This window comes from Poeciliopsis prolifica, unplaced genomic scaffold (genome assembly GCF_027474105.1).
Source record: "Poeciliopsis prolifica strain line A6 unplaced genomic scaffold, Auburn_PproV2 SCAFFOLD007, whole genome shotgun sequence".
Classification (NCBI taxonomy): domain Eukaryota; kingdom Metazoa; phylum Chordata; class Actinopteri; order Cyprinodontiformes; family Poeciliidae; genus Poeciliopsis; species Poeciliopsis prolifica.
In genome coordinates this window covers 6998032-7012174 of record NW_026562382.1, presented here as the reverse complement: position 1 = coordinate 7012174, position 14143 = coordinate 6998032, and the positions used below count along the sequence as shown (strand labels likewise).

Below are 14143 nucleotides of genomic sequence, written 5' to 3'. Positions count from 1 at the left end.
AGCCATCATTCTGCCAATTAATGACCCTTCAATGGTTCCACCAACCCTAAACTGAGCTCCTAGTTTCTAGCTGCAGCTAGGAGAATATTAAGATCACTTTCCACCCCCAATCAGCAGCTTAAATCTCTCTTAAGCTCCACCCACTCTTAGAACCGCAAAGTCCCCACCCCCGCCCCCACCCCGGCGATTAAAACGTGCGGACCCCCACGACTCACTGATCCAAAAAGTCGCTGATCCTTGCGCTCTTTTGAATTTCTTTTCAACTGCGATGCCTTTAAATCTTTTCTCTGTCAGCAGTTGCCTTTTAAAATGTTTGAAATCTTTTCATTACAGCCCGCAAAGAGGATTTAGGTAAGTTTATTTTGAGGCGATTGCACAAAAAAAAAAAATCTCTTGTCATAATTGCGTGGTTGTGCAAATCTAAATCATGCATTATTGCTGCCTTCTCAGAGGTGGAGCAGCTTCCTTAAGCTCGGCGAGTTTAAAGGGTCGCAGTTGTCTCACACTTAAAGATTTCAGCTCCGATGAAATCAAGAGGCTGCTGTGGGTATCAGCGGACCTCAAGCATCAGATAAAGCATGGAAAGCAGGTATTTAACTAACAGGGAGCATTTATTTATTTTTTTTTTTCTGGTAAACAAGTTCATATTTGCTTTATGGGGTTTTGAAAGAAGCCAAACGCTATTTATATTTCAGTATCTGCCTCTTCTGCAAGGAAAGGCGATTGCAATGATATTTGAGAAGAGGAGCACCAGAACAAGAATGTCCACAGAAACAGGTGCTCAAGTTTGTACATCAGCATCTGCGTGGGGATTTAACTGTGTTGCCTTTATTGCTTTTAGGACAGAAAGCAGCGTGACAGCGTGCGTTCTGGTATTGTTCTCTGCCCTCATCTTACTGTCTGTCATTGTTAACAGAAACAAAAGATCTGCTGAGAGGCAAATTTCCAGGGCAAGCCACTGGGTGCAGAAAGGGACTTCATTTTGTCACATCACAACCACAAGCTTCAAGTTATCCTGTTGAGGTTTTATAGTTTAGATCAACACATGCTTTTCATTACAACCCGCACAGAGGATTTAGGTGAGCAACTCCAGTTTATTTAGAGGCAATTGCACTAGAGGCGTTTATGAAGATTTGTTATTCTTTTTGAAACAAAAATCTAAAAGTGTCTAGCACTTTTTACTCTGACGCCTGCAAATTTTTTTTTAAAAAATCCAACCGATAATATTCAGAAGTCACCTACGTTCTAAACAAGAGTCCACCTGTGAGTAATTGTATCTCAGTGTGGAAAAAAAAAAAAGAGCGAGAGAGGTTTGCTGGAGAACCTTAGTGATCAAGTGGCATAATGAAGACCAAAGATCACAGCAGGCAGTTCAGGGACAAAAGAGTGGAGTTTAAACCAGCTGCTTTATATCAATAAAAAAGGAAAACACTGCAACTGTGCATCAACCTGGTAAAAAAATACAGACTGTCCTTCCATCAGGACACAACACTAAACACACAGTCAGAGCTACAAATTAACGTTTTAGATCAAAGAATGTTCATGTGTATGAATGGCCTAGTCAACGCACAAACACCTGAAGTTGTTCTTATTTTCAGATTGAAATTTGAAAACCATGCTTCAAAATAAATAAATAAATAAATCACAGGATAACCTATTGACATTTATGGTTGTAATGTAACAAAATAGTTTAGTGTAGGGGTTAAAAATATTCCTGTGAGACCTATTTTCTATTTAACGTGCAGTATGTACGTTCAAGAGTGTTGTTATTTTTATGTAATCATTTCCCAGAACCCGTGAGCCGATTCTGAATAGACAAGTTCATTCATATTTCAGGTTTTGCGTTGTTGGGTGGACACCCCTGCTTCCTAACCTCACAGGACATCCACTTAGGAGTAAATGAAAGCTGCACTGATACAGCAAGGTAACATACACACATACACACACACAACTATATTATGTTAACTTGTGGTGCTGCTGGTTTCACTGAAAGCGGTGTCTCCTATCTTTCTGCATAGGGTTCTCTCTGGACTTTGCGATATCGTTTTGGCGCGAGTTTACAGTCACTCCACACTGGAGGAGCTGGATCAAGAGGCTTCCATCCCCATCATTAATGGACTCTCTGAACTTTATCACCCCATCCAGATTCTGGCAGACTTCCTCACCTTGCAGGTGGCATTTTTCCCCAGCCTACTACAACTTTGACATATGATAAACTTCCTTAATCCCTGCTGTTTTCTTTTAGGAGCATTATGGGTCTCTTAGTGGACTTACGGTGAGCTGGATTGGAGATGGAAACAATGTCCTCCACTCCTTCATGATGACTGCTGCCAAACTGGGGGTTCATCTAAAAGTTGCCACACCGAAGGTCCGCCTCTTCTTCTCAGACCGTCGTGGGTTCTGATGGGTTTTTCTGTCTCACTGAAAGCGCCGTTCTCCACAGGGTTATGAACCGGACAAGGGTGTAACCGAAGAGGCGCAGAGGCTGTCCAAACACGTGAGGCCCCAGACTGCTCAAAGTCATTTATCGGTTAACAATATTCACCCTGAGTTTTTTTCTAATCGTGGTTCTGTCTCAGCACGGGACCCAACTTGTTCTGACCTCAGATCCGATGGAGGCTGCCCATGACAGCAATGTGTTGGTCACCGACACCTGGGTCAGCATGGGCCAGGAAGAGGAGAAGAAAAGGAGGCTAAAAGATTTCCATGGCTACCAGATTACAATGCAGGCAAGCAAGAGGCTTGTTTTATTTAATATCAGCTAAATTACTCCATAGTGCCGTCTCATACTTATCACTTGAGCCTTTTCCTTTATTTTCTCATGTTACTACCAATGTATTTTGTTGGGATTTTACATGACCTGCAATATTTCTTTGCAAAATATCTCAAGCTCAGTCAGACTGATAGAGAGGGATTTTAAATATACATTTCCAAGTCTTTCCACAACCTGAAACAGGTTTCTGTCCAGGACCTATAAAATAGCTCTATTCATCTTCCCCCAGAAGAAAAACACACCACACAGCATGATACTACCACCACCATGCTTCACTGTAGAACTGAGGTGTTCACGGTGCAGTGTTAATTTTCAAATTGATTGAGGAGTTTGAAGCTCCTCAATCATTTTCTCAGTGACTTGTCTGAGTTTCTGAATGCACAACATACTTTGTATTTTGTCCTTTTCTCTTTCCACTTTTGTGACAATTTGTGAAAGTTGGTCGCATTAAATCCTACTAAAGTGAGTTGATATTTTTGGTTGTAGTCTGAGAAAATGTGAAAATACAGTTTCTGGACACAAAAATCTAATCTCTATTAATTAGTTGTGTCACTCCAGCAACTTCAGAAAATATTTATTTATATTTTTTGTGATGGGGGGGTGAATGAACACAGACCGGAAATGTGGCCAAACCAGATTGGACCTTCCTACATTGCCTTCCCCGGAAGATGGAGGAGGTGAATGACCAAGTGTTTTACTCATCCCGCTCCCTCGTCTTTCCTGAGGCCGAGAACAGGAAATGGACCATCATGGTAAGGTAGCTGGTAGATACTTCATATTTACTTCTCATCATTATTTATGGGTACTAATATCAGCCGTTTTACCTTTTTCAGGGTTTGATGGTTTCTCTTTTGACCGACTACACTCCTCAGATCTCCATGCCAAAGTTTTAAACTTAAGGTGGAATTTATTTTGGACCTACTGATGAAACAACATGTGTTAGCAAAATTTGTGTTTACTTTTATAATTGTAATATTTACTAACAGGGAAACAGTTTCTGAGTTGTTGCAATTTATTCATCTGGACTTGATGGGGGTGCCAGCAATAAATGAAAGTATTGTGTGCGTTGTGATTGATTAATGTTGTAGTAAGATCACAACTTTATCCAAAAGCGTGTTTTGTGCAAGTGCGACACCAAGTGGTCAAAGTCAGTAACGTGTCTCGGTGTCTGATTGGAAGACGGTAGATGACGTGTTTTGCTTGGGATGGGAATTACGGCCCTTTTCCAGGATCCTAATAATATAGCCTGTCTCTGGACATAACATTTTGGTTTCATGTGCAGTAACTATGTAAACTTTGGGAATAAGATAATTTTCATTTACAAGACTGCACAGAGACACACAAGACAAACGACCATACATGCACACATTAATACCTAAGCGTAATTTAAAACCAAATTAACCAGACATTCATAATTATAGATAAACACTGAAATAAAGTGTAAGTTGCAGAAGTTTCTAAGGAAATGTTAAATTTGTGTTTATTTACGGAATGTTTTGGAAAAGAAACACATGATTAAAATAACACAAACTGTCTCCCACCTACAGGAGTGCTCATTATACTTAGTGAATCTGTCTCCCCTCTTCTCCAACCTCAGTTCTTTCACTATTTTATATCTGTATCATACAGATATGGAATATTTGCACATTTTTTAATACAGACTGTATGCTCATGTGAAAACAAAAAACTAATTTGTTGGTTATCCACATAAACGGATTCTAGTAAATGACAGCCCTCGTTTACATGTAATGAGCCGGCAATTAGAGCCGGCTCGGTTGCGAGCGGCACACTTGTAGCGGGAAGCTATGATCTCCGTGTGTGGTCCAGCATAACAGTTCATTCATAAACAGAAACCTCCGTCAACATGTACCCATTCATAAACATTGCTTTATAAACAAAGCAACAAAAACACACTACCTGTGGTTCTTCTGAAAAAAAAAAGAATCAAATGCACTTTTCATTCGTTTAATACACAAAGCATAACAACGATAAGACGTATTTGAATGAAACAAATTCGTTTAAAACAGGGTTATAACGGCACAGCTTCAATGGCGAAGCGAAAACGGAGCAATTTTCCTCGACGACCACCCACACAGAGAGAGGGTGGCAGCTCGGAGAGAGAGCTGGAGCTCAGGGTGGGAGGCGGCGGAGTGGAGAGGAGGAGGAGGACGCCATTGCAGCCACAGCTGGCCGCCCGAGATAAATCTCATACCATCCCAAACTCTTTCCATATTCACTGGCTTTGCCGTTTTCCTCCGGTTCGCCCCGCTTTTTGTCGGGTCTCGAGGAAATACAAAAACAAGATGGACGTCTCGTCTTCGCTGACAGTGGAAATGTGGAGCCTCAGCGCGGAACAAAAGCAGGTAAACGAGCCGAGTTGACGGGGGGACAATGGGGAAAGTTTTAGCCCAACTTAGCTAACTAACGGTAGCTGCAACCGCTTCGGAGTCTGGAGCTGGACGTTATCATCAACTCAGAAAGCTAAAAAATAAAATACAAACAAAATCACAAACGCTGCGCTCTGGGGTTCATTTTAACTACTATCATGATTATAAAGTTGTATTTGTATACATACACGGCAATTCAGGTCGGTTTCTGGTGCCAACATATTGAGATTTAAAGCCTCAATTTTCGGTCAAGTTTCGCTCGAGCTCAATCTTTGGGTGATTTACAAAATAGTTTCCATGTTGCGTTGGAACAGCTTCACAATCTGTCACTATCAGGTGAAAGACACAATTAAAGGCAACTAAAGTTCTGTCCCAACATAAGACAAAAACAAAATGAATCCACCATCTGCAATGGGTAAGCTGGACACATTTTAGGTTGATGCTTTCATGATGTTTCGTTATAAATTAACCAAAACTTGAAATAACTAGTCTGTAAAGAAACACGCGGACGTAAAAGATTCATAACTTATTTGTAATGCATTATTTAATAATTATAACTACAGTTGTAGCTCTTTTGGGGGGGCTTGTAAATGGGTTTTAATTTTAAAATGGGATCATATTCTCATTATTGAAGTAGTACTTGTAGAAAAAAAGGTAGACGTTCATTTCCATGGTTCTTGTGCAGTCTGGAAAAGTTAAGGATTTGATTACACCATTTTCTAGATCTGGAAAAACTAATCCACCCATTTATTTTCCATCCTTCCATCAATTCATGCCCATGTAATCCTTTATCTAAACATTTATTTTCCATCCCAACATCCACCCATCTATATTAGAAACTTAAATAACTGCTGTAAAATTTTCTAAATACACAAATTTATAAGAAAAAGTGTATGGGACCTTTATATTCTTTGGCCTCGTTTTGCTCAAATATACCGCAGTGTGTGAAACATCTCAGATTGTATCGATGAACCACACGCTGTGAGTGACTCACCACCTTCAAACGTGTTGCTTATTTTGAGTACAAATTTACTGGTTTCACCTTAGACTTAGCTTTTTTGATTTTCACCGATATAATTTCAACTAAGGCAGCACAGTTTATCATAATTATGTCATCAAAGCACTATCAATGTGTGCAATATTCATGTTGCAAAGGACAAGTTGGAGTGCAGTAATTGTTGGCTGATATATTCCAAGTCGGATGAAGTTGCATCTCACATGTTGATGTATTATTTAACAAGATGGACTGACTCTCAGGGCAGAGGATGCTCACAACAGACACAAACTACATCCCCCAAAATGCAAAATAGCACAGAATGTAGGAACTATGATCAAGAGTGAGAGGAATGAAGAAAATATGTGCACAGCTGATCATTTCAGTACTTACCAATATTATCAACCTTAACCTAACAGCATTTTTGTTTTTCCCTTTTCAGTTTAGACCTCCATGTTTCTCTAGAACCCTAAAACTTAAAATAAAACTTTGCTAACTGCAAGGGCCTCCATTGGTGGATTTTACCAGTTCATAATTACTGTTAAAATATAATAAAACATGACAACACATGCCAATCATAAGTGCTTAAATAGAAGTCATATTAGTTTTTACAGATTCTTTGCAGGCTAATCAGGTTCAGAAGGCTTTGCTATTTCAAGCTGAAATATTCTCAAATAATACTTTCATGGTATGTTTGTGTAATTTTGAGTTCCATCTCTTCAGACTTCCACAGTTGCCTCGCTGTCCGGTGGTCCAGTCACTCACCATGAACTCCAGTAGGAACTGCACCTCAGTGGGGAACGGCGATGGTCTGGCAGTCCTGGAGTCGGTGTCCATCGTGACCATCACGCTCCTGGCCTGCTTGGGGAACCTGCTGATCGTGGCCACTCTCTACCGCAGACCATACCTGCTCACGCCCAGCAACAAGTTTGTGTTCAGCCTGACCCTGTCCAACCTGCTGCTGTCCGTGCTGGTGCTGCCCTTTGTGGCCGTGAGTTCGGCGAAGCGAGAGTGGGTCTTCGGGGTGGTGTGGTGCAACTTCACCGCGCTGCTCTACCTGCTCATCAGCTCGGCTAGCATGCTGACCCTCGGAGCGATCGCCATCGACAGGTCGGTACCGGATCAGCCTGGAGTTGCGGTTAGACGAACTCTGCAGGTATCAATATCAGCAGATATTGATACATTATGTTACTGTTTTTTTATGTTTTCTGCATTTTGCCTGAAACAAATATAACATATTTCTTATAAAAGTGTTGGAGATGGTATTTGTGTGTATTATTATATTATCCTAAATCCTAAAACTGAAAAATCAAATTTGTTCATACATTTTCAACATTTTGATGACTTTTTGTTGTTTTTTTTTGTTGTTTTTTTTGACATCACAAACACAAATTTGAATGTATTTTAATGAGACATTCTGACACAAAATGTTGCATAATTGTTAATTGGAAGGTCAATTTTGAATAGTTTTGAAAAATATTTTCTGAAAATACGTGGCTTGTATATCCAATCAGCACCCTTTAGTCTGATACCCCTAAATAAAATGCAGTGGAACTAGTTGCCTCAAGCAGTTACTAAACTGAGTCGACTCATGTGCACAGTCAAAATCCAGCTTTTCTGTGAAGCCCTGAGAGGTGGTGGCAGCGTCATGCTGTGGATATGCTTTTTCTAATAATTGAAAGTGTGATGATCAGAGTTAATACAAGCGAAAACCTTTTAAAACATTCAACGGGCAGGTCAGCCACACTAAACACACAACTTTAACTCCAGTGAAATAGTTTGGATCAAAATCAAAGTTGAATGTTAGTAAGCTTTAGTGCAGATCTTAATCTAATCTGACTGAGTTTGAGCTATTTGTTAGGGAAGAATGGACAAAACTTTTCTCTCTAGAGTTTTAGTGCTGTTAGAAACAAGTATGTTTAGCACCAAATCTCTTTATGTTGGTGTGTTATATGAAATCAAAATAAAAGTGAAGCTTGTGAAGATGTTCAAGGGCTTTAATTCCATTCAGCAGGCAGCAAGAAGCAATATTTGATTTAAAGTTGCATGCCAGATTTCCCAGCCTTATTTAGTTTGTTTCTGCCTTTTGTTTTGTAAATGTGCAGCATGTCGACTCTCTCTAGCTTCCTCCACGTTTAGGCGCAGAACGGATTTGTGTCTTTTGGCTAATGGGAAATAATAGATGAGGAATCGAAAGCTCCTTTTTGTGGCACTCAGACACTGAACAAACAGAGTGATTTTACAATGACATTTTCCAGAATTTTTTATTTTTCTCTGTATTAAACATTTAAAATTCTTTGTGAAACTCTGGGAAGCGATCGACAGCTATTTATTTCACTTAAAAGTCTCAAGAGAATAAATATGTTGCTCATTAGGACTTATTATTTTCACGAACTGTACTTTATTTGAGCCAAATTCAGCATTTAATGCTACTTGAGATAACCTGTGTATTATTTCCTCTGAGCTCACAAAGCAGTGGTTGTAAATTTTCTCAGCAGCTCCCGGTCCACGGTGTTCTCACTGCTTTTCTAATTATCCTCCGCACCTTTGGGGGATTTCTGGTTACACAGCAGCTTTTTTGTTCTCCTGCCAAACTCCCGTCTGTCTGTTGTTTTCATCCTTTACCAAAACGCATTACAACGCTGTTAGTGGGTTCGTGCAGCTTTCGGCTCCTGTGTCGCCCTCTTCCATCTCAGCAGTCTCTGAGGTTTACAGATCTGCAGTCTCCCCCAACAACCACATTCAGCTGCTGTTTGACAGATTTCTCCATCTTGTTCTCATTTCATCCTGGCAGGTACTACGCCGTGCTCTACCCGATGATCTACCCCATGAAGATCACAGGGAACAGGGCGGTGGTCGTTATCGTCTACGTGTGGCTTCACTCGCTGGTGGGCTGCCTGCCCCCGTTGTTCGGCTGGTCCTCCTTCGAGTTTGACTGTTTAAAGCGGACATGTGTCGCATCCTGGTCCAGAGAGCCGAGTTACGCCGCCTTCTGGGTCACCTGGTGCGTCCTCCCGCCCTTCTTCATCATGCTGGTCTGCTATGGAGTCATTTTCCGGGTTGCTCGCATGAAAGCCAGAAAAGTTCACTGCGGGACGGTCATTGTAGCCCAAGACGACTCAACTGGAACTCAGAGAAGCGGACGCAAGAACTCAAGCACTTCAACGTCCTCTAACGGGAGCAGAAGGAGCCTTGTGTACGCAGGGAGTCAGTGCAAGGCCTTCGTCACCATCTTGGTGGTTATCGGCACCTTTCTCATAACTTGGGGGCCGTACGTTGGGGTGGTGTGCACAGAGGCCCTATGGGGTCAGGGCAGCGTCTCTGAGGAGCTGGAGACTCTGGTGGCGTGGCTCTCGTTCTGCAGCGCCGTGTGCCACCCGCTCATTTATGGCCTGTGGAATAAAACGGTGAGGAAGGAGCTGCTGGGGATGTGCTTCGGCGATCGTTACTATAGAGAGTCGTTTGCCACAAGACAGCGAACGTCCCGACTCTTCAGCATCTCTAACAGGATCACAGGTGGGACAGCAGCAGGGACTATAGTCTTTAAGGTCATATATTTTCATGAGTTGGATGTTTCTAATTATCAGTGTGCTCATAATGTGTTGAACATGTATTTTTTAAAAAAGTAGAAACCAAAAGTGTTGACTCAAACCAACTCACCCGTCCTGTTTTCACTGAGGTTCAACTTTGTCCAAACTTGGTTGCATTCACACGGCCCAACATTGGTGTCAGTGAATCTCTGCTGTTCAGTTCAGCTGGCAGGGAGAACTGAAAATGACGAAAAGAAAGACTGATTTAAAAAGAACAGTGGTGGACTGAGTATTGAGCCCTGGGGAACCCCAAAACTGGCACCAACATATGTTACACCAGAATATTGTATCAAAGTTCGCTGAGCATCAACCTGAAATCTGCAAAGGTTTTCCTATGAGCATTTGACTTATGTGAGAACAAATGATTTCTTTGTGAGTGTGTGTTTTGTGAATGTACTTGTTGTTTTTTCAGACTTGGGTATGTCCCCGCACCTGACTGCAATGCTGGCCGGAGGAGGACACCTGCTGGTCCAAGGAAGCAGCACAGGAGACACCGGCTTCAGCTTCACTCAGGACTCAGGCAGGGAACACACACACACACACACACACACACACACACACACACACAAGAAACACACGTTGGCTTTCATCCTGAAGGTTGACATAATTTCATCACATCATTCTTGATGGGATTATGTTCACATCAATCTCTCTTATCCATGTTGTGGTGCACACAGTCATGTTGTAACTCCAAACTGTCTCCAGTGAGTCAGGAGCATAAAACTATCACAATCAAACCAAAATTTCTCCCCACAAACTTTACTGAACAAACAGAGTTTACTTGTCATTTTCTCAGCTGAAAATGTAAAAACTTTTTGTTTTTGACAAGAAACAGAAAAGGTTCTGCTATACTATAATTTTATTAAGTCTGTCAGTATGGTAGTTTTTGTTATGGAAAACAAAAAAACTAATGTTCCTCTTCATTTTTAACAAAGATAAAGATATGTGACTTAAACCAAGAAATAGGCCTGTCTCTAGGTCAAATCTTTCTGGATGATAAATTGTCCCAGGAGTTATTGTGATGAACAATAGCAACAATATTTAAAGTAATATAATTAGTAATGGCATAAAATGCAAATAAAATCTGTCAAAGATCCATGAACTTTAATTTCCTCTAAACGTGTAACATCGGAACTGGAGGACATTTTAAATATTGAAGATAAAAAAGCAAAACAACCAAAACAGTAAATAAAATGCATACTAGAGTCCCTGTGAACAAAATTGTCCTTCGATAGAGGAGTTAGATGAGATCAATGCAGCAGAATGAAGACGTTTGTCATCCAGGCTTTGGTAGAAAGAGAAACACTGATGCAAACTGAGATTATTGAGCTTGGTTTAATTTATCATGCAATTAATTGGTTTATTGCTTATCGTGACAGGCTGACCAAAAAAGTCTATGCTAAGCCTCTGTGTTATATTATTGTTAAATAAATTAAAATGCTTAGCTTATAGAGTTCCTTCTACTTCATATTCCAATTTCTTATTTCAAATCCTGCAAATTCACTAACATTCTTTTTTTACAAATTTCTCTACCTAGCTTGAAGTAAACCCAATTTCTATAACTGTAAGATAACTGTGGCTTCAGGTTAGTCGTGGTTCCTCATACATTCCTGTTTAACAGCTCATGTTTCGGCTGGAGAGCCGGCATTCAGGATGAGCAAGATCACGCGCTTCTTGTTTTGTCGTTTTCCGACTGGGAGATAAAAAGGATCACAGGGAGCCGCCCTCTTTGCTTTACCTGCAGGCACCGATGTGATGCTACTGGAGAACTCCTGCACAGACGGCTCCTCCTTCCCCTCACAAAACGGGAATCCATCCGGGAAGAGGCGGAGTTCGGTCACCTTTGAAGACCAGGTGGAGCATTCCAAAGGTATCCCATCATTAAGTTCCCTGAGAACACCGCAGAGAGGCAACTTTTGGTTGGAAATCAATGAAAAACATGGCCACACCAAGCATGAATCCTGTTTTTTTGAATTTTTTCTGAATTACTTGTCATTTTCTCAGCTGAAAACACGTCTTCGGCCCAAGTCCACGCAGAGATTCACAAATCTCTCGACTCGTTCGCGTCCTGCTTGGCGAAGGCCATCGAGAGCGACGCCAAGCTCGCGCTGTTCGAGCAGAGTCTAACGCCGCCGGGGGGAGGGCTGTTTGTGACGAGGGGGTCGCAGAAGCCCAGATACCCCGACGGTCAGAGACTGAGGCTGCAGAGCATCGACGAAGGCATCGTCAAGGACGACAGAGAAGAGGAGGAGAAGGAGAAGCTCATCTGATCGCTGCAGGTTGGGCTGCACACTAAAACCCTGTGGTACGACTGATAAAGTCTGGATTCTCCAAAGTTATTGACAGACAAGACGAGGCACTTTTTTCACTCAAAGGAACACTGTCAGTGTCCAGGCGAATTTTTCTATCATGTTTGTACTTGTAATAGGAATTTTGTACTACTGTAACCTTACATGGTAATAATGTTTTGCAACACTTTTTTTTTTAATTATATATTTTTAGTACGTGCTGTGGTCAGTTTGAGTAAAAAAAAAAAAAGAGAAATTATTGAAAAAAAACCAACTAGCAAATCTTTCACCTCAGATTCAATCTGCTAGTTTCTCTCATGCAGATGTTTACAGTCCAATTAGGTTCTGTTGCAGCAAAGCTTCTTGACCCAGTTTTAGGTTTCCTACCAGCACAGGTAACCTGATCAGGACCGTTATTTTCATGATGCTTCTAAGCCTTGGGAATATAAATGTTTTTTTTTTTTTTTTCAGGTTTGATCAGTATCAAAAAAGTAATGTATTGATTCAAAATATTTTATTCATGCGTATTTTTTCTAAAGACCAAACTGAAATCCTCGTTCTGACTTCAGGATAAAATAGTCATGAATAAATTAAATTTTTATGTCAACTTGGCTACTTAAAACAAAATAAATAAATTAAAAAAAAACACACCTTTTTGGACAGGCTTAAAGCAAATGCATGAATGCACCAATCAGGCATAAACTCCTTATTATCAGTGCACTCCTGATCTATAGATTTGACTTGTTTGTCCAGTATAACATGATTGCATTGAGATCTGGGGGCGTGGAGTCCAAGAAAGCCTTAAAAGTGATTCTTCAAACCATTCCTGAATCATTTTACCATTTTGTGTCAAGGTGCATTATTCAGGGAATATTTCCTCCACCCTTATTGATCTGCAGCTTCTCATGCAATCCATCTGTCAAACTGGGCAACACAGGGCAACTTTGAGATCCCATGTGCAGCTGTGAACTCTGGTAAACCACGGTTTCTTCGCCGGGCCTCGTTTGATGGACACTTGGGAATGATATGACCCAGTTTTGCAGGCATCACAAATCAGTTCTCATCAGACTACCAAAGGCTGAGTGTTTCCTGTTTTTCTGCTCTTAACACACCAGCTTTGAGAAAAAAAAAAATCTCTTGTTGCCTTACTTACCCCACCATCTGTTCTTTACTTTTTTCAGTTTTACTCAGAACTTCAACATAGTCTTGTAAAATAGACCTTATGCTAGGTTTTTAAAAACCCGAACTGGTCATATAAATGTGCAGATTTATCTTAAATGTTGAATTAATCACCCCAAGAATCAGAAAGATGATTTTTGATAACCCTGAAACTTTATCGAAAAATTGTCTTGATTTCAATACAAATCCTTTAAATATATTTGCTTCATCTTGTAGCAAATATACTTTATTTATGACTTGGACTTTAATTACAGTAAATGCAGTTTAATGTCAGGCCAAACTAAGGCTGTAAAAGTTCCAGTTACATCATATTGTTTTTCTTATTATTATTATTTAGAGACAATTTCAAATAATCAAATATTTGATAATTCAAATAATCAAAAATTAAATCACAGCTAAAAAAAAAAAGTCAAGTTTCATGTAAAAAAACCAAAAAGGTCTTTGTTTCAGTTTGTTTTTTTAGTCCATTCAGACTCAGATTCAGCACACAGTGGTACAAAACAAATAGTCTATTCAGTCCTTAAACTGATTGCTGTAGCAAATATTTCAGAAACAAATTATGCTGAACTGATGGTTCACAGTCAGCTTACAGAAACGTTTTCAGAGGTAAACGTTGCTTATCTTTTTCTACATTTAGTTGTATTGAAGGACCTCAGCTTATTTATTAACCTCATATTATGATGTTATTCCCTCAAGACATGCCTGGAGTGTATTTATGAAATTCAGTTTTACTTTGCATGTTCTCTTATTTTTTTTAACTGGTATGTTTTTAGTAGGAAAAAAAACTACACATGAGAAGTGATGTAATCTTCAATGAGGTTCAATTCATTTTCTATTGTGACTATAGACACAGATATTTGTATTAAAATCTTATACCATCAAACATGTTTGCTTTGAATGGAACTCAATATTTTTATTTGTGAAGGTTGTGT

General features: G+C 40.2%; 2 protein-coding genes and 2 long non-coding RNA genes across 6 annotated transcripts; 2 read left to right on the top strand and 2 right to left on the bottom strand.

The window, feature by feature from the left end:
- Positions 1-203: 203 nt before the first annotated feature.
- otc (ornithine transcarbamylase) lies at positions 204-3837 on the top strand. The gene is made up of 10 exons (XM_055032000.1): positions 204-351; positions 451-589; positions 696-777; positions 1837-1924; positions 2019-2172; positions 2246-2368; positions 2444-2497; positions 2580-2729; positions 3388-3525; positions 3607-3837. Exons 1-10 carry the CDS (start codon positions 269-271, stop codon positions 3664-3666), a joined length of 1071 nt encoding a protein of 356 aa, XP_054887975.1. The 5' UTR covers positions 204-268; the 3' UTR covers positions 3667-3837.
- An 887-nt stretch (positions 3838-4724) lies between these two features.
- LOC129361024 (uncharacterized) lies at positions 4725-6717 on the bottom strand. The gene is made up of 2 exons (XR_008606122.1): positions 5349-6717; positions 4725-5254 (listed from the first exon to the last, which is right to left on the bottom strand). It is a non-coding gene; the product is annotated as an uncharacterized LOC129361024 (long non-coding RNA).
- Positions 4949-14098, top strand: gpr161a (G protein-coupled receptor 161a). 2 transcript variants are annotated; one of them, XM_055031625.1, is made up of 6 exons: positions 4949-5136; positions 6878-7264; positions 8949-9670; positions 10157-10264; positions 11489-11614; positions 11749-14098. In XM_055031625.1, exons 2-6 carry the CDS (start codon positions 6921-6923, stop codon positions 12012-12014), a joined length of 1566 nt encoding a protein of 521 aa, XP_054887600.1. In that variant the 5' UTR covers positions 4949-5136; positions 6878-6920; the 3' UTR covers positions 12015-14098. The 2 variants fall into 2 exon arrangements, with proteins under 2 accessions (XP_054887600.1, XP_054887599.1); XM_055031624.1 differs by lacking the exons at positions 4949-5136; positions 6878-7264 and having other exon boundaries at positions 8229-9670.
- On the bottom strand, positions 7193-11797 carry LOC129361022 (uncharacterized). 2 transcript variants are annotated; one of them, XR_008606120.1, is made up of 4 exons: positions 11734-11797; positions 10177-11634; positions 9815-9922; positions 7193-7304 (listed from the first exon to the last, which is right to left on the bottom strand). It is a non-coding gene; the product is annotated as an uncharacterized LOC129361022 (long non-coding RNA). The 2 variants fall into 2 exon arrangements; XR_008606121.1 differs by lacking the exon at positions 7193-7304 and adding an exon at positions 9441-9546.
- Positions 14099-14143: the final 45 nt, after the last annotated feature.